This window comes from Babylonia areolata, chromosome 24, assembly GCF_041734735.1.
Source record: "Babylonia areolata isolate BAREFJ2019XMU chromosome 24, ASM4173473v1, whole genome shotgun sequence".
NCBI lineage: Eukaryota > Metazoa > Mollusca > Gastropoda > Neogastropoda > Buccinidae > Babylonia > Babylonia areolata.
Genome location: NC_134899.1, coordinates 15,544,796 through 15,564,795, shown reverse-complemented (window position 1 = coordinate 15,564,795; position 20,000 = coordinate 15,544,796). Strand labels below are relative to the sequence as shown.

At 38.5% G+C, this 20,000-nt stretch overlaps 2 protein-coding genes across 2 annotated transcripts in view; one reads left to right on the top strand and one right to left on the bottom strand.

The window, feature by feature from the left end:
* The first annotated feature begins 5,872 nt into the window (after window positions 1-5,872).
* Window positions 5,873-11,874, top strand: LOC143299226 (V-type proton ATPase 16 kDa proteolipid subunit c-like). The gene is made up of 3 exons (XM_076612426.1): window positions 5,873-6,077; window positions 8,492-8,681; window positions 9,433-11,874. Exons 1-3 carry the CDS (start codon window positions 5,981-5,983, stop codon window positions 9,635-9,637), a joined length of 492 nt encoding a protein of 163 aa, XP_076468541.1. The 5' UTR covers window positions 5,873-5,980; the 3' UTR covers window positions 9,638-11,874.
* A 5,422-nt stretch (window positions 11,875-17,296) lies between these two features.
* The window catches only part of LOC143298679 (heat shock protein 75 kDa, mitochondrial-like), a 97,024-nt gene continuing 94,320 nt past the window's right edge, over window positions 17,297-20,000 (bottom strand). The window contains exon 18 of the mRNA XM_076611564.1: window positions 17,297-17,957. Coding sequence (XP_076467679.1) covers window positions 17,850-17,957 — 108 coding nt within the window. The 3' untranslated portion in view covers window positions 17,297-17,849. The remainder of the gene's footprint in view (window positions 17,958-20,000) is intronic.

The window sequence follows — 20,000 nt, the reverse complement described above, 5'->3', positions numbered from 1 at the left end:
CATCGTTCCTCTTTTTAAGAAGGGTAATATGAATGATCCAAACAATTATAGAGGAATATCGTTGTGTGATATTAGCAGTAAACTTTATAGTTTTGTTATAAACAATAGATTACAAGAATGGGTTGATCAGAACAATAGTACAGGGGAATACCAAGCGGGTTTTAAAAGAGATTACTCTACTATTGATCACATGTTTACATTATTAGCACTTATTCAAAAACAATTTTGTTCAAACAGAAAATTATACGTAGCTTTTATAGATTTTGAGAAGGCATTTGATTCAGTTTCGAGAAAATTATTATGGCCAGTTCTTCTGAAAAATGGTATAAATGGGAAGTTATATAAATGCTTAAGAAGCATGTATGATACTGTTAAAGCTAGAGTAAGGTGTGGTGATAAACTTACAGAATACATCAATTGTACAAGTGGTGTAAAACAGGGTGATGTTTGTAGCCCTGTGTTATTTTCATTATTTGTTAACGAATTGGCTCTTGAAATAATTCAAAATGGTCGGCATGGTGCCAAACTGGATAATAGTCTTGTTGAGCTCTTCATACTTTTGTTTGCTGATGATGTTTTGTTATTATCCGAAACAGTTGTTGGCCTCCAGTCTCAGTTAAACAGTTTAGCCAGAGGGACTTCAAATTTGGAGCTTAAAGTGAATTTGAGTAAAAGTAACATTGTGGTCTTTAGAAAAGGTGGTTTTTTGGCTGCTTGTGAGAAATGGTATTATAATGGCACTGAGATGGAAGTTGTGAATTCATATAAATACCTTGGTATATATTTTTCAACGAAACTCAGTTTTAAGTTTGCTTGTGAAGATCTGGCATGCAGAGCTAAAAGATGTCTTCTGTGTATATTAAGTAAGTTGTATAAACTTAATAATACTTCTCTGAACTTATATATAAAATTGTTTGATACTCAGGTACAGCCAGTGGCTCTTTATGGAGCTGAATTATGGGGTCTTGAATCTAGTTCATCAGTGGTTGAGAAAGTTCATTTGTTTGCATTAAAAAGATACCTTGGCGTTAGCATGAAAACTCCAAACGATTTAGTGTATGGAGAACTTGGAAGGTTTCCTATTTGTATCAATGCTGTTATTCGAAGTATAAGATATTGGTTTAGATTAGTACAAATGGATGAAAACAGATTACCGTCAAAAGCTTATAAATCGTTGTTGTTACTGGATGAAAAAGGAAAAACCAACTGGGTAACAAAAGTCCGAAACGTTCTATGTAATAATGGGTTCTTGTATGTTTGGGAATATCAGGGGATAGGATGCATGCAAACTTTTATTAGGACATTCAGGTAAAGACTCATTGATGTTAGATGGCAACAGTGGGAAGAACACATGAATTCAAGTGATAGGTTTAGCTTATATAGAAAATTTAAGACACTTCCCACCGTCGAACCTTATATCTTATTGAATATGAATAGACATGTGAGGTATGCGTTGACAAAATTTAGATTGGGGATGTCGGAAATTGCTGTACATAGTTCCCGATACAGTTACGAAAAAGATGAAATATGTCCATTGTGTAAAGAAGAAACTGAAGATGAAGTCCACTTTGTATTACGCTGCCACTGTCTTCACGATTTAAGAACAAAATTTATACCACATATTTATCACGATAAGCAGAACCTGTTTTCGTTACAAATGCTCTTTTCATCAAAAAATGAAAATATAATGATAAATTTCTCTCTCTATATATACAAAGCTTTGAAGAGGCGTGAGAACGCAACAGAATTGTTCGATGTCAGAGAGTAAGGCAAAGACGTTTGCTTTTTTGTTGCTTGTTCGTTTTGTTGTTGTTTTTCTCTTGGAATCTGAGTATTGTTCACGCAATACTTTTGTGTCCGTATGTTATTTGTATGTTAACAATATTCATAACATTATATAAGGTAGAAAAGTTTCTATACTTTTGTTTGACCCCTTCAAATGGGGCAATGGCGTTATATTGAATAAATCGTTCGTTCGTTCGTTCGTTCGTTCAGTGTGGACATTTTGTGAGAAAAATGTCTGTCCGTGAGTGTGTGTGTGTGTGTGTGTGTGTGTGTGTGTGTGTGTGTGTGTGTGTGCACGCGCACGTGTTTGTGTATGCGTGTTTGCACGAGCATGCATGCGTCATACGTAACACACACACACACACACACACACACACACACACACACACACACACACACACACACACACAAAGAGAAGAGGGCAGAGAGAAGAGAATATTAAGATTATAATTTAGAATCTTCACTTGTTCCCAAGGTCAATCTGTATCTAAGATTAAATTCCTTCTGTTTTTAAACCAGACTGGTCACAGTCTTAAAATACTTGATACCAATTCAAATTAAAGTTCTTATTTGCCCGCAAACTTGTATTAAATCAATTATGCATTTTTGTGGTGAGGAGGAAGATTCTATTCAACATCTTTTTTTGGAGCTGTCATGTTTCTCAGATCTTTTGGACAGAACTTACAGCTTGGCTATCAGAAAATTGTCAAAAGTGCAGGGGTCTCACTCTTTCAGAACTGCTGGTATGAAATCATACAAAAACATTGATCAAGTCCTGGACTTGATTATTTTATTAGCAAAATTTCATATATATAGTAAAGAGATAAAACCAAATTCTTCACTTACACATGTCAAAGACTATTTTTGTTATTGCCCCTGGATTGCCTTTCCCAACGTCGTTAATATTTCACGAACATTTAATACACACGAATACACTGACAAACTTATATTTTGGTACAGACATTTTCTTTTTGGCAGCAGCACGTGTCCAACATAAAACAAACAAACAAATAAAATGAATGAAATATAAAAAGATAATCTTAAATAGAAATACTGGGCTATTGTGATGATACAAATTATTTAAATTCTCACTGTGATGCCCCTCCATTTCAGTCAGCCACGCCCCATTGCACGACTGCTCACACCTCACACGCACACACCACATGCACACATACACACACACGCGCGCGTGCACACGCAATTTTGCACGTCGTACGTCGTGGGTGTACTGAGGTGTTTGCAAAGGTACTAAACCCCTTGCCGTACATCGTGGATGTATTGTTACTCATCGTCTCATGGTGGTCGCTGGATTTTTTGTTGTTGTTTTTTTTTTTTTATGAAGGAACAAGCTAGCTGAACGTCATGGGTGAACATGCAGTCACCCAATGTTTCTATCAAGGAGCAATTCCAAGCAAACTCAGATGGTTTCAGCTTAGAATACTTCATAGGCTGATACCAATTCAAATTAAGGTTCTTATTTGCCCGCAAACTTGTATTAAATCAATTATGCATTTTTGTGGTGAGGAGGAAGATTCTATTCAACATCTTTTTTTGGAGCTGTCATGTTTCTCAGATCTTTTGGACAGAACTTACAGCTTGGCTATCAGAAAATTGTCAAAAGTGCAGGGGTCTCACTCTTTCAGAACTGCTGGTATGAAATCATACAAAAATATTGATCAAGTCCTGGACTTGATTATTTTATTAGCAAAATTTCATATATATATATATATATATATATATATATATATATATATATATGTGTGTGTGTGTGTGTGTGTGTGTGTGTGTGTGTGTGTGTGTGTGTGTGTGTGTGTGTGTGTGTGTGTGTGTAAATGCAAAATACAAAACACTCTACCCAGTATCTTATATTTGATGAGAACACTGAATAAATGAAGCAGGTGTCTTTTCACATTACTGATTGCACAGTTTCATTTTAGCATTTATCCGATACTACTTTACTAAGCCAATCTCAATATCTGAAATTATGGTGACAGTAAAACACCACTTTCATACAATTCAAAGTTTACCACATTCAATTTTTACATAAAAATATTCACACGGTTGAAAAAAGAATGTACCCATGACCATACTCATAGACAGATCATTTAATTATAGTTAGAGTTAAAAATTGTAATAATCAATACTGTAAGTGTAAAGGCAGTGCCTAATGTCTCATTCTCTATGAGTTGTCTGCAATAATTCATAAGGAGACTGGAGAGCTCCCTTGAGCTCACACCTGAACAAATGTTCCTGTGAGGCACCACATCAAAAATGCCATTATTATCTTCTCCATAAGTTATGTAAAAAAAAAAAATTAAACACACATATATGTATACATGTATGCTTGTACACACACACACACACACATGCATGAAAGTATACAAAATACAAAGCATCATTATTCATTATCATTATATAGTTTTGGCATTGCTTATGGCTTTTGCCTTTTCCTTTTCATTATTGAACACATTATGGGTGCATGCATTTCTCTAGTTTTCTGTCAGTGCATTATAGGGAAGCCAAGCCCTTTCAAATTCTATCTGTGTTCCACTTATTCTGCTGTTGTATTTCTCAATATAATATCTATAATATCTATTTTTAATAATACTTTTTACTGAATGTAAGATACTGGGTAGAGTGTTTTGTATTTTGCGTTTATATATATATGAAATTTTGCTAATAAAATAATCAAGTCCAGGACTTGATGAGTGTTTTGGTATGATTTTATACCAAATATAATCAGCAATTCTGAAAGAGTGAGACCCTTGCACTTTTGACAATTTTCTGATAGCCATGCAAGCTGTAAGTTCTGTCCAAAAGTTCTGAGAAACATGACAGCTCCAGAAAAAGTCGTTGGATAGAATCTTCCTCCTCACAAAAAAAAGAAGAAAAAAAAAGCTCAATGGACTTTCTGCAAGTTTGCGGACAAATAAGAACCTTTGAGTTGGTATCAGTCTATGAAGTATTCTAAGCTGAAACCATCTGAGGTTGCTTGGAATTGCTCCTTGATAGAAACAGTGGGTGACTGCATGTTCACCCATGAAGTACAGCTAGCTTGTTCCTTCATAAGAAAAAATTTAAAAAATCAAAAAAATCCAGCAACCACCATGAGTGACCGTACATCCACGATGTACGGCAAGGGGTTTAGTACCTTTGCAAACACCTCAGTACATCGCGAAATACGACGTGGAAAATACGCGCGCGCGCGCGCGCGCGCGCGCGCGCGCGCGCGTGTGTGTGTGTGTGTGTGTGCGCGCGAGCGCGTGGTGTGTACGTGTGTGGTGTGGGCAGATGTGCAATGCGGCTTGGTTGACTGAAATGGAGGGGCATCACAGTGAGAATTTCAATAATTTGTATCATCACTATAGCTCAGTATTTCTATTTAAGATTATCTTTTTATATTTCACTCATTTTATTTGTTTGCTGCTGTCAAAAAGAAAATGTCTGTACCAAAGTATAGATTTGTCAGTGTATTTGTGTGTATTCAATGTTCGTGAAATATTAACGACGTTGGGAAAGGCAATCCAGGGGCGATAACAAAATAGTCTTTGACATTTGAAACTGAGGATTTGGGTTTTATCCCTTTACAGTTGAAATCAACTCCCCGGCTTATCGTCAGCATATGAATTTGTCTTTCTTTTTTTTTGTGTGTGCTATTGTTTCTCTCTGAACAATCCTTTTATAATGAATAAGTAATTTACTAACTAACCAAATGAATAAATAACAAACTTTTTTTTTTTTAATGCCCATGTAAAAAAACGTATTTTATGGGTTCGTTGTGGTATTGCAAGCTTTGCTGGCCTGGGTGCTTTCAGCAATGGTGAAAGTCTGTTTCAGATTCTTCGAACGAAAAAGTTTCCTCTCTCTCTCTCTCTCTCTCTTCAGTCACGAGGACAGGTTATCAATTTATAAAGTGTGTCAGAATATCTCCACTGTCTGCCAAACGTGTGCCACAACATTCGTGAAAATCTGACACACACCCCTTTGCCCTGCCTTGGTGGATTGGTCCAGTATAATAAATTCATCCAATCAAAGAACGTAAAACATGTTGGCCAAGGGCTTAGACAAGTCACATGATCATATGACACTACGTCACTCGCCATCTTGTTCCGTCTGCCTCAGTTGCCACTAAGTCTTTCAGTTGACAGACGTTCATTCTCTTCTCTCGTTAGGTCTTCTCTCATTTTCAGTCAAAATGGCAGACAGTAACTCATTCGAATACCACCCTGATGCCCCTCCGTATACGTCGTTCTTCGGCATTGTTGGAGTTACGGCTGCAATGTCATTTTGCGGTGAGTATTTGTGTTTGTGACGATGTTTATACGCCCGGACCACTGGTACTGTGGTTGACCCCTGCAGAAATTAGCTTCAGTGGATTTATGACTCTAAATGGCTAATGAAACTATTGACAGCATGTGTTTATAAGTGTGTGGAAGTTTCCATTCCCGGCTAAGGATTCCATTTTATTGTAAAACACCACAATATATTACACGTCTATGCCACTGGCCAGCCACATCTTCCAGAACTGAACACAACGGTGGATAGATCACATTATAATGATTGTGTTGGAATTTTAACAAATCAACGTATTTGGCGTTATTGGTTTTAAAGAATATTGGCATACAGACACGGTTTTCCAGTAGTTTTTCGCTTCATCTGTACCATTAAGTTAAGGGGGTCTTTCAGTATTTATGAAACGGTATTGGTGAGCATGAGTGCAGAAAATGAAATTCGTATCACGCGTGACGTGGTCATGTGACCTCAGTACTTGAGACTATTACTGTAAACTCGTAGGGTTTTGGACCGTCTTGCCATCAAAATGTTTTAAAATGATATGGATTTCACAGTAACTCTGTGAATTCTCTCGTTTTGAATAATAGAAGTTTAGAACCAGGAAGACACAAGTTAACGCTTTTGTTCTTAAAGTTAACTCATTTAGTTATGCCCATTTACTGTGATGTCATGGAAATGATGTATACACAGTTTGATTTAATGTGCACACATATCATTTTCAATAACAATAGCCAGTGCAAAAAAAAAAAAATATCATCTGTGGTCAAACTGGTCATAAAACAGAAAAAATGAAAACATGAATGTTATGTATAACATGGTCATGTGATGTCCACTTAAGTTCATATTGAACAGTCACTGTAAAAGTGTAAAAAAAAATTCAGTGTCTTCACCAAATTGTGATACATTATAGCTCCAAGAGTGATTTACTACATCTTTGTAATTTTCAAGTTTTAAACTGCAGCATTGGTATATACAACAGTTTACAATTTGAGTTGATGTTCACTCATGTACAGTGATGTACTCATGTGACACATGTGTGATATGATGTAAATTGTAAGCACAGAAATGTACACACATACCCTCTTTGTGATAGCTACAGATGTGTAGAAAAAAAAGAACAAAGATCTGTGAGCAAAGCTGGAAAATTGTGCGGTATATGGTGTGACCACTTTAATAACAACAGTTGTTCTATAATAGACCGCTAGACAATTTCGTGGCCATCTTGGATATTGCATATGTGTATGGATATAATACATCTAGCTTTTATTTGATATTGTGATCAGTGCCAAAGGCGATCAACATTGGCTAAAGCAGAAAACGTGCTGTCCTCCATTTCTTCAGTTGATACTAATGATAGCCTCCATTGCTACAACCAAACTCTTTACAAATTAGAGTAATTGTATGCACACACACACACACACACACACAATGAAGCAAAAATTTGGGGGGGGGGGGGGGGGGAGAAGCCAACTCCAACTGTTTCACACTTTGTCTCTCCCAATTGCCTTTATTGTTTGCAATTTCGGAAAGCCAGCCAGTTTCAAGAGCACACATCATGTGATGTGCCTCTCTGAGTCATGTGAGCACAGAACTCTCCAGTGGTCTGTTCACCATGCCCCCACCAAGATGTTATCAAAAGATACATGTAATGATACCGTGTCTGATGAAGAAACACTGGAACAGCTAAATGTGAAACTATTAATGAAACTGACCAGGTGAAAGACTTCAAGCAAGTCTGCTGGTGAAATAACCACTGGTACAACATTTACACTAGATACCTTTTATTTCAAAAGAAATTATATTGTCGAAAGCAGATAGTGAGACACCTTGCGTTTAAACAAATATTGATGAAACTTGATCTATGGCAAAACTTGAGCATTTTTCATTGGATTTTATTTTCATGCAAATCATACAGCAAAATTGATGAAAAATCAATTGTAATAAATGCATGCACGTTCACCCAGCTTTGCCAGGAAGCTTTTGTAAAACAGACATTGGATAACATGGAGACTCTCTAAACTGTTACATACTGATATTTGAGTCCTCGTGCCTGGAAACTGACAAAAACGGTTTTATAAAACCTTGCTTGGTTGCAGAGGAACTTGTAAGCTTCTGTTTGAAAAAGTGAACAAAACATGTGGACATTATTTGGCATTATTTATAACTGCCATACTTACCTAAGTTATTGAAAAATTACCAACAGTTGCCTTATTCAGACTTTCATTTCCATCTCAAAGTATAATGTGCAGTATTAATCATTTTAGTTTTTTACAGTAATGAAAACAGAAGAAGAGTTAAATAATGTGATTGATGAAACGGTCAATCAATGGATCTTTGTTTTAAAAGAAAAATAAACAGTATATCTATTTAAAGTTATAAAAAGTTTTCTTTTCTTTTTTTTCCTTTTTTTCAGCCTTGGGGGCAGCCTATGGGACGGCCAAGTCAGGGACAGGAATATCGGCCATGGCCGTGATGCGGCCTGAGCTGATCATGAAGTCTGTTATCCCTGTGGTTATGGCGGGTATCATCGCTATTTACGGCCTGGTGGTGGCTGTCGTCATCACCCAGAGCATGTCTGGAGATGCCAGCTACACTCTGTACAAGTAAGCTGCTTCCAGGGGGAAGAAATAAGGGGAAAAGTCTTACACTTAGTGATATATGTAAAAATTTAAAGAACTTCAACTGGGAAATTTCATAATGAGAATAAAATAGATTGAATGTGAGCAATACATGGTATCCTTTTGTCTCCTATCGTATGATCCAGTTCCTTCCCTCCATTTAGCTGTTCTACTGCAGTGATGATTCATGATAGGTTTTATTTGTAATTTTTTATGCTAGTATTCGTGTGAATGGTATGATCCACCTTCTACCTATTCTAATTAAATTTTCACTATTACTAGTATTGATTAGCAAAATAGTTAATTTATTATCAGCTACTTTGTATTTGTGTGCCATGACACATATCAGCAGTGATTAATGAACAGCTCTCAAGTTAAAATATGAAGTACTGTGTCAGTGAGACTGAAAACTGAAAGGGATGCCGGTAGTGAGTACTAGAGAAGTTTTGTTGCAGAATGGAATGTGGTATTTGCATACATACTTGTACTGCATAACAAAGAAGTTAACAGTAACACAACAGCATGTTTTTTGTTTTGTTTGTTGCCATGAAGGGTGTATTCTGTTAGTACACATTTCATAATTCTCTCAGTACATATTTCACAATGACTGTTACAAAGTGTTTTAACACATCAAATATGGGAATGTTCACATTAGATGAGTACTTTCGTATTCAGATCAAAATGATTCAAAGTTGTGGTTTTTAAAACAGTGTGCTGTTTGTGGGGATTGTTGCAGGAGCTTTCTGCACCTGGGTGCTGGTCTGAGTGTAGGCCTGAGTGGACTGGCAGCCGGCTTTGCCATCGGTATTGTAGGAGATGCTGGAGTACGAGGCACAGCCCAGCAGCCCCGGTTATTTGTTGGCATGATCCTCATTCTCATCTTCGCTGAGGTGTTGGGGTTGTACGGACTTATCGTCGCCCTTATCCTCTCTGTCAAATAGGCTGCTAGATGGATGGGAAGCAGCCATTGTGCTCTTCAGTTCCTGTTGGCGGCTTGGGGAAAGAATGCGGCATTGAGGAACGAGATTGGAAACATCATGAAAAGAAGTTGACCAGATTAGATTGTGTGTGTATTGGCTCATGAGTACACTCTTGTACTGATGATTTTTTGTTGTTGAAAAGTGAACAAATGGTATTATGATCATGACTAAGAAAATAAGGGTTCCATTCTCTACTGCGCATAATTTAGGTTCTCCTGTCTAACTATAGGCTAGTGGATCAGGCTTTGCTATTTATTTTGGATGCCTGTATTGGCTGTAATGTGTGGTGTTTCCTGAAGGTAGGAAAGGTGGGTCCCAGCGTTGTTAAGCCTGCCTTTGTTTACTTGTCAGTTTTGTAGTGCTGAAAAATTCCTTATTAATGTGCAGCCATTTCTGTAAATGTAGTTTATTTGAAAAAAATGAATTGTGAACAAAAAAAAGTTAAAAGCCAGCGGCTGAATATCAGTTCTGGTTGTATTTTTGTGTGATTTGTTGCTTGTTAATAATGTGACCAGTCTGGTTTAAAAACAGAAGGAATTGTTAATAATGTGACCAGTCTGGTTTAAAAACAGAAGGAATTTAATCTTAAATACAGAATGACCTTGGGAACAAGTGAAGATTCTAAATTATAATTAATATTCTCTTCTCTTTGCCCTCTTCTCTTTTGCTGTCTGCAGTATAAGCCCATTAATGATTTTACCTTCAGAAAAAGTGTTCCTTTGTAGTGTGGAATAGTAATTTAGTATAGTATGATTTGTAGTATTTCGGCTTCAGAGGTGCCAAGAAAGTTGTATCTTCACCTTCTGATTTATTTTCTTCTGAAACTTCTGTACCATTCAATTTGAAAAGTGTCCCTTTCCCCTCCCTTCACCCTTTCTGTCTCGCCCCAATTCTGTCTCCCCCACCATTCCCCTCCCACAGCCCCCAAAGCCCATTTTTCTTTCTTTGATATTATATTCCAGAGAATGATTGCACTGTAGAATGTTGGGCCAGAAAATTAAATGAGTACTCGAATAAGTAATGACGTTTTTTTTAGTTCTTGTGATAAGCAGGAGATGAATGGTACTTGTGAATGTTTGGGAAAGAAGGATCGGAAAGGAGCATGGAGTGATTTTGTGTGCATGTTTGTGTGTGCGTTTGTGTGCCAACAGAAAGTTTGTGTTGAGGTATGAACTGTCTTTGCTCTTTTTTTCTCAATGTAGGTAATGTGGGATATGACCTGTTGAGTCGGATTATGTGTAAGAGAACACAAGTCATGGTAAGGTTTTGCCATGACATTACAAAGCACTGAGGCCCTGGTTGTGAGTAGGGACTAACCTGTAGTGAGGAAAAGGGAGGGAAGGGGGGAATCTTGTGGTTTTAACTTTGTCTGGGTAATTCCATATCCGATAGTGTTGTGAGTAGTGTGTAGATTATGTTTTCAACTTGCGGGATCGTCTACTTGTATTCTGCATGACATTTTTTGCTGAGTCTGAATGTTTGATTAAGACCATTCAGTGTTAAGTAAATGGTGCTGGCAGGGAGTCTCAAGAGCTGATTGGTCAGTTTAATGAGCTGTGTTCCTTTGGTACACATTTGAAGGATTCTGGAATATTGGGTTAAAAACTTAAGTCTTCAGAGGATTTTTGGTTTTTGCCATAGATTGCAGCTGTTCTATATAGGATATAACATCTCCCTCTTGTTCTACACTGCTTACCCTTAACATACCAACTGAGCTAACCAGGAATCCATAATGTCTCAAGGCCTGACAGTGCACTGGGTATATACGCAAGCCAGATGTCTGCTAAATTTCATTCCTGTGGTTGGTTCCACCACTTGGGTTTTCATGGCATTGCAAATGTAGATATATGAACTGGTCCACGTGCAGAATCTTTGAAGAAAGTGAACATTCTGAAGGTGTCTGTAGAAGTGAGACCCAGTGCTGTTGTCCTCAGGTCAGACTGTCATGTAGAGATGTATCACAGAATATCAGTACGTCTTCGCTTGCCTCTCATTACTCGAGAGTGTTCATGGGGACAGTGATAAGAGAGCTGATGCGTGTATTGTGTTTGGGTTCCGTGTTGTATTGGAAGTGTGTGGGTTTTCAGTTGGAATGATTTTAATTTGTGCCAGTTTCTTTACTTTTTTTTTTTTTTTTTTTTTTCACGTCTTGTCAATTATGTGTAATTTACAGTCTGAATAAACTTTCGAAAGTGGCACACTCTTGGTTTTTTGTTGCTGTTGCATCTTTTTTTGTTCCTTCTGTGGCATTGTAGGAGTATCCGTTTTCATGAGGGGTAATGTATGATGACGGGCGCAGTAGCCGAGTGGTTAAAGCGTTGGACTGTCAATCTGAGGGTCCTGGGTTCGAATCGCGGTGACAGCGCCTGGTGGGTAAAGGGTGGAGATATTTACGATCTCCCAGGTCAACATATGTGCAGACCTGCTAGTGCCTGAACCCCCTTCGTGTGTATATGCAAGCAGAAGATCAAATACGCATGTTAAAGATCCTGTAATCCATGTCAGCATTTGGTGGGTTATGGAAGCAAGAACATACCCAGCATGCACACCCCTGAAAACGAGTATGGCTGCCTACATGGCAGGGTAAAAATGGTTATACACGTAAAAGCCCACTCGTGCATACGGGTGAACGCAGAAGAAGAATGTATGCTTGTGTGAGTTTAACAAATTTAATTACCAAGTAGCCTTTTTCAGATAGGTGAATGATGGTATTAGTTACTTAGTTCACTTGGTTTTGAAAAGAGACACATTGTTATTCATAAACTCTGCACTACTTACTGTTATTCATAAACTCTGCTCTACTTACTGCTGAACGACCACTGTAAAACCATACCATTGAGCAAGATTTTCTGTCCAGAATTTGGCCAGACGCTTGGTTTCCATTAACCTATTAAGTGCATGATGCACTCAAAGTTTATTACTAAACAGAAACTAGACATTGTGTACTGCCATATATTCACTACTAGTTTTCTGGATGAGAGTAGGTTTAGGTACCAGTTTTTCCTGGGTGAAGCTTGTCTTGCCCAGACAGAACACTAGAACACAGACTACCATACAAAAAAAAATGGGGTTTGTATCAAAGACTTCACCACACTTAACGCTTACTGAGATAATAAACTTATTCTGAAGTCCTTCACAATGTTAGAACGCAGACCTCTGTACAGTCTGGGGTAAGTCTCATCCAGAACACAAGCACCCAGTCCACCTCACAATCTACTGGAGTCTTGTCCAGAATACTATTACCCAGACCATTACACAAGGTCTATTGGAGTCTTATCCAGAATACTTGCACCCAGACCACATGAAGTTGGGGGCAAGTTTTAACCAGTACACCAGCACCTAGATCACCACACAAAGTTCGGGATAAATTCTGTTCACAACACTAGGACCCAGACCACCTCAGTTAAAGTTTAAAGGGGTAAGACTTATCCACAACACTAGCACACAGATAACCACACAAAGTCTGCTGGAGTTCACTAGTACCTTGACCACAATATGAGAGTAACTGAACTTGGAAGTCTCATTCAAGACACTAGCACCCAGACCACCATACAAAGTGGATAGCTGTGGCATTCTTTCATTGTCCCCCTCACCCCCCCCCCCCCCACACACACACCCTTTAAAAAAAAAACAACAACAAAAAACAAAGGAAAGTCATAGCCTGAACAGCTCATGGCTGCCTTGAAATTTATGCCTTTGCACCATCCAGAATCTATGCAGAATGTCAAACCTGACCTGTTTCAGTAATATATAGTATAATAAGTTTGATATGACAACACTGTGTCATTTTAGGATTAAGAGAAAACTAAATGAAATGGTCCATAAAAACATGCACATACACAAACATGTTGAAGAGTATGTGGTGTGAGTTTGATATGACAACACTTGTGTCGTTTTAGGATTAAAAGAAAACTGATGAAACGGTCCCAAACAACACGCACACACACAAACATGTAGAAGAGTATGTGGTTTGATAACTGTCCCCTAGCTCCTCCTTGTTGTCTTTGAAACCAGTTGTTGGCTTTGACATCACTAATAACCCTGTGTATGAAACATGACAAAACTCTAAAAGGGCATAATGAATTGCACGAATGATTTTCCCTAAGTCCTGCATTGTACTGACAGATTAAAACAAACACAAAAACCCTCAAGCCATGGAATTTTCTTTTTGTTCAGATTAAAACAAACACAAAAACCCTCAAGCCATGGAATTTTCTAGGAAATCACAAGCCATTAAGAAAACATCATATACAGCTTATTATGGTTTTTGTGTGAACTTCTATTCTCCAACACATATTTGAAGTACAGTTCTTGATTTTTTGGTTTTGTTTAAATCATATATCCATGGATACTGTCAGTGTCACAAATCTGACTCTCATTATCATAATTTGAGCATGTGAAACAGGTTGGCTACATATATAGGTGTCCGGCTACCAGAAGTGAAAAAAGAACTTGGTTTTCCTTTTTATGACATGATAATTATGATCATATGAGAGTTGAAGGTAAAAGGTTGACGTTTTCACTTGGCGAAATAAAAGAACTTGCAGGCAAAACAGAGATAATGTCTGGCATCCACCTTCTTTTGTGAGTGACTGACCATGCTGACATCTTGACATCTTGGTCAAAGGTCAAGGTCACAACATGGCATAACAAAAAAACTTGTAGACCTGTACAAGTGAGAAAATGTCTTACGAGCTATCTTCAAAGTGGGTGGAGTAATTGATCACAGTGAGAGCACATAACTCAGCAGAGAGAAAAGGTCAGAGGGCCAAAGCTCAAGGTCACATGGCATAATGGGAAGAAATGTTGATGTATGATAGAACTTTGGTTTTTCATCAAGTTTTCATCAAACTTGGTACACTGGTTTGAGTCAGAACATACAATGAATCATATACCATTTGTAGGGCACAATAGCTGAGTGGTTAAAGTGTTGGACTTTGGTCCTGGGTTCAAATCTCGATAACTGCACCTGGTCGGTAAAGGGTGAAGATTTTTTTTCCAATCTCCCAGGTCAACATATGTGCAGACTTGCTAGTGCCTGAATCCCCTTTTTATGTATATACACGCAGATCAAATAAACGCATTAAAGATCCTGTAATCCAACATGGCAGGGTAAATAAACAAATATGGTCATACACGTGAAATGTTACATGTCTGCGTGTGCATGCATGCGTGACTTAAACCTGACTGAATAACACAGAAAACAAATGACGAGCGCCCAATGGCAGCCATCAGTTGGCTCTACCCAGGTAGGCAGCCTGTTGTGCAAATAACTGTGTTTTGTAAAGCACTTACTGCTTGGTCTCCAACCGAAGACAGGTGCTATACAAGTGCCCGTATCATAGGTCAAGGTCACAACATCCCTTCCAGCAACTTCTTCCAGACAGTTGAGACTATTTGGTACAAGTCTCCACACAATGTGGTGTCATCACAACCTGAACCAACCAGTGCATTTTCCGCCAGGGGTGATTGGGGTATGGGGTATTTTCCCCAAATGGGCATCCACCCTTATTTGAAAAATTTTCAAATTTTGGATGCCCACTGGGGGAAAATACCCCCCCCCCCCACCCCACCCCCCGTAAAAATGTGTACATGAGAGAGATTACTGTGGGCTACCAAAGTGAACGTCAGTATGTGTGTTGTGGGATAGTTTGATGGTGAGGAAATGTTCTGAAAGAGGTGATTTTTTTTTTCATTTTCAGTTTGTTTAGGATCAATTTTGACAGTGTTTTCAGCTCTGATAATGGTCATGTGTAGTCAGCTGGGCTGTAAACAACAATGATGATGAGAGAAATTATTTTTTTGAGTTTTTGCTTCAGAATTTGGCAGGCTCTCAATGTTTTGGTAAGCTCTTGATGCATTGGGGCTGTGGCCAGGTCAGGCATTTGCTCCCACCTTTTTTGTTTCTTTGCAGATACAGTGCAGATGCTCATCTGCCAATGCAGAGAGTCTGCAAGGGTCCAGGTTTGAATCTCGCTCTCGCCCTTTCTCCCAAGTTTGACTGAAAAATCAAACTGAGAGTCTAGTCATTTGGATGAGACTATAAACCAAGGTTCCATGTGCCGTACACACTTGGCACACTGAAAAAGAACCCATGGTAACCAGAGTGTTGTCCTCTGGAAAATATCTGTAAAATAAATCAACTGTGACAGGTACACAAATAAATATGCATGCACTCAAGGCCTAAGTGTGTTGGGTTATGGCGCTGGTCAGGTGGTGTAGCATATATGGATTTGTCTGAACACAGTGATGCTTCCTTGAGAAATTGAAACTGAAATGGAAAACCGAGTCTCACAACTCAGCATTGTGGCAGCCACATGCAGATAAGGTTGCAGGAAGTTAATCAACCAGGAAAATATCATTCTCTCTTGTACCTATACAGCCTTTTTCAATGTCTGTATGCAAAACAACACACATTTACACACACACACACAACATACACATATACACAAACACACACACACACACACACAGAGCAACAACTATACTTGCAGCATACACCTAAAGCCTATAAGTTCAACCATTATACCTATGCATGCAGACGCACAAGTAAATGTGCACTCACAGACACACACACACAACACACACACACACACACACACAGACCAACCGAATGAAAAATCTCACATGTTTATCCTTGTTAGACTGAGCACTGGACACCAAGCATTTCCATTCACCTGAACAACCAAATACAGGACAGGAGGTCTCTCCACTTTCTCCTTCAATCCTCTCCACTTACACATATACCATTGACAAACTGAGAGAGACACAACACTTGAAACTCAAGCTCCATAATTTGGTGATCCAACTTCCCTTGTATATACATTCATAGGAAATTTTAACCAGCTGAAAAAAATTCTAAAACAGATGAAAAAAAAAAAAAAAATACAGCCATGAAATCCACCTGAGGGATGGAGCACATGCTGAAGACTTCTATCAAACTACCTCCACCTCCTCATGTGGTTACTAGTAACGAACATGACTACAATCATCCATGGATATGATAAAGAGTACATCACATACAGAACTTATGTCTCATATGAGTATAATGATACCAAACACACTGGAACGTACATACATGAAATCATAAAATTAATATGTGTCCCTGTTGCTCTGTGTCCTCTCCACAGTTTTGTTCACTTTCCCCTCCCCAGCCTCTTAAAAGAAAAGACAGAGAATCCAGTAAGAAGAAAAAAGAGAGGAAAACAACAACAAATAATATTGATAATTAATGCTGCATACTGGAAAATGAACTTGACATGAGAAGGGAAAGGTATGGATGGGCACAGACAAACTTGTAATTGTATGTTGGTGTCAGGGATGAGGGTAAAAAGGAGAAAAGTTCAAATAATAAATCGAGACCAAATTTATGTTAAAAAAAACCCCCAAAAAACCACATATACTTGAAGGGTGTCGCATGGGTTATGGGAATATATCAGTGGAAGATGATAACAAACAATACACCATATCTCTGTCTACATCTATCAGATAGAAAAGTGTGTGTGTGTGTGTGTGTGTGTGTGTGTGTGTGTGTTTGCACTCTGACCATCCCCTTTCCAAATACCCTCCTCAACCCCACTCCTGCATTCCCCCCCCCCCCCCCCCCCCCCCCCCCCAAGTGCTCTTCATAATCTGTCAATTCCCCGCCCACATACAGACATTTTTTCATCTTCTTCTGTGAAAAGCCTTTGGTATCACTCCCACCTCCTCTCCTCTTTACGTTGATACTCACCCTCTTACAAACCTTGTTTAAATAAGTTCACCAACAAGATTTTCCAGTAAAGAACATATTTCAATACCTGGTGTTTTACAACCCTCCCCTCTGCCAAACAGTTTCTCCCTTGCTGCTTCATAATTAAAGCTGCATGGCGCTGACTGTATTAAAACATTCTTTGTCTGTTTTGTTTCTCCCTGCCTTTGTTGTTGTTCTGTCCACAATTCTGTTTTTGGAAGGTGCACAGACACCTACCCTAATTACAGTTTAATTTTCATATTTGATTTTCTGTTAAAATTCTGCAGCTAACAGACAATCAGGACTATGATAAATGAGTTATTGTGTTCACTATCTACACATTTATCTTCATGTTTCTGCAGCCAACAGACGCTGTCAGGACTCTAGATTTCGCTCATGGAACTCTGACGTAAGATGCATAATGACGTCACGCCTCGTCATTCACTGTGACGTCTTGTCCAGGGCCAGGTCCAGCAGACGGTGCAGACGCTCAATGCCCAGCCTGGCGTCGTCGATCAGTCCCGCGTTGATCATGGCGTTTTCGTACAGCTGGAGGATACACACAAGAAGAAAATGAATGCATAGACCAGTACTACTAAGTCATACAGAAAACAACAGCAAATCACACACACACACACACACACACACACACACACACTCTGGGAGGTTGAGTCATACAGACATGCACTTTGGGAGGTTGAGTCATACAGACATGCACTGACCACAGTATGAGTCAAAAAGGTGAACCCTTATGCATGACCCCTTGACTGACTGATTGAGATCAGTCTGATGTACAGTTTTCAGTTTCAGTTTCAGTAGCTCAAGGAGGCGTCACTGCGTTCGAACAAATCCATAATTATACCCTACACCACATGCCTGACCAGCAGCGTAACCCAAAGCGCTTTGTCAGGCCTTGAGAAAAAAAAAATTAATTAATTTTTTTAAAATAAATAAAATAATAAAAATAAAAATAATAAATAAATAAATAAAATGAAATAAATAATAAATAAATGAATGAATGAATAAATAAATAAATAAATTAATAATAATATAATTAAAATAAATAAATAAATAAATAATAATCATGAAAATAAATAAATAAATAAATAGATAAATAAATAAATAAAATAAATTGTAAAAAAAATTTATAAAATAAATAAATAAATAAATAATTTTTTTTAAAGCAGACACACATTCACACATACACACACATATGCATAACAGATATTGACCAAACATGCAGTTTCACAGATATGAAAGCACAGTCAAATACACATAAACGTACATGAGCCCCAACACACACACACACACACACAAACACTACCCTGCACCACCCTGATGTACAGTGAGTTTGAACGGCACTCACTGCTGTTTTGTGTTCTTGTCAATGGTGTCACTGAATCTGCTGAACAAAGATAATGCAGTCACAAGTCCAAAAAACAGAAAGGTGACTGACATCTTGACCTGTAAATCATCTCAGTGAGGTGGCAGCCCTTCACTGACATGCATACTTGTTGGCAGTAGTTAATGGGTTAAGTATGAGGAAACTGACGAGAAAGGTCCGTGTGTGTGTGTGTGTGTGTGTGTGACAACATGTAAGAAGCGTCTAAACGATGTGTTAGTTTTCGCTGCTTTTGGGCAAGCGTCAAAGCAATTTTCTCATTGTGGATATTGCAAACGACACTGAGATACATATCTTCAGATTGCAGAGACTTCTTTTTTTTCTTACACACCCGTGGCATTTCAAAACTGGATCGTTTTATACACACAAGCATTCTGACACCAACAGATCCACTTCATGTAACGCAATGCAGCCCCCTTCTTCAATGAGGAGCACATATATATTAAATAATTTATTTCTCCATTTATTTTAAATGCCACAGCCGTGACTTTACAACAGGTGTCTTTTGTGCTTTCATTTGGTTTCTTTTCCGCTTTGGAGGAAGTGGTAAGTTCACACCTCATTATTATCATTACGACACTCTCTCATCATTATACAATACCGTGCGCGCGCGCGCACACACACACACACACACTCTCTCTCTCTCTCAATCAGACGGCCAGACGTATTCAACAGAGAGAGGGGGAGAGGACCAAAGCAGTCAAGACAGCAAGGAAGAAAGAGAACAGCAGTGGGTGGTCAATGAATCAGTCCTACCAGGTTTACGTAAATCCTGGCACAGTCAGACAGACCGTGACACAGCAAAAATGGGTGTCAGATCCATCGTTGATGTAAAAAAAAAAAAAAAAAAATCCATCAGTAACGTAGCAAAAAAAAGGGGTGTCAGATCCATCAGTGATGTAGGTCCATCAGTAATATATCCAAAAAAGGGGCGTCAGATCCATCAGTGATGTAGCAAAAAACAAAAAAAAAAAGAAAAAAAGGGGGGGGGGGGGGGGGTATGGGGGGGGGTATGGGGGGGGGGTGTCAGATCCATCGGTGATGTAGCAAAAAAAAAAAAAAAGGGTGTCAGATCCATCAGTGATGTAGATCCATCAGTGATGTATTCAAAAAAGGTGTCGGATCCATCAGTGATGTATCAAAAAAAGGGTATCGGATCCATCAGTGATGTGTCCAAAAAAGGGTGTCGG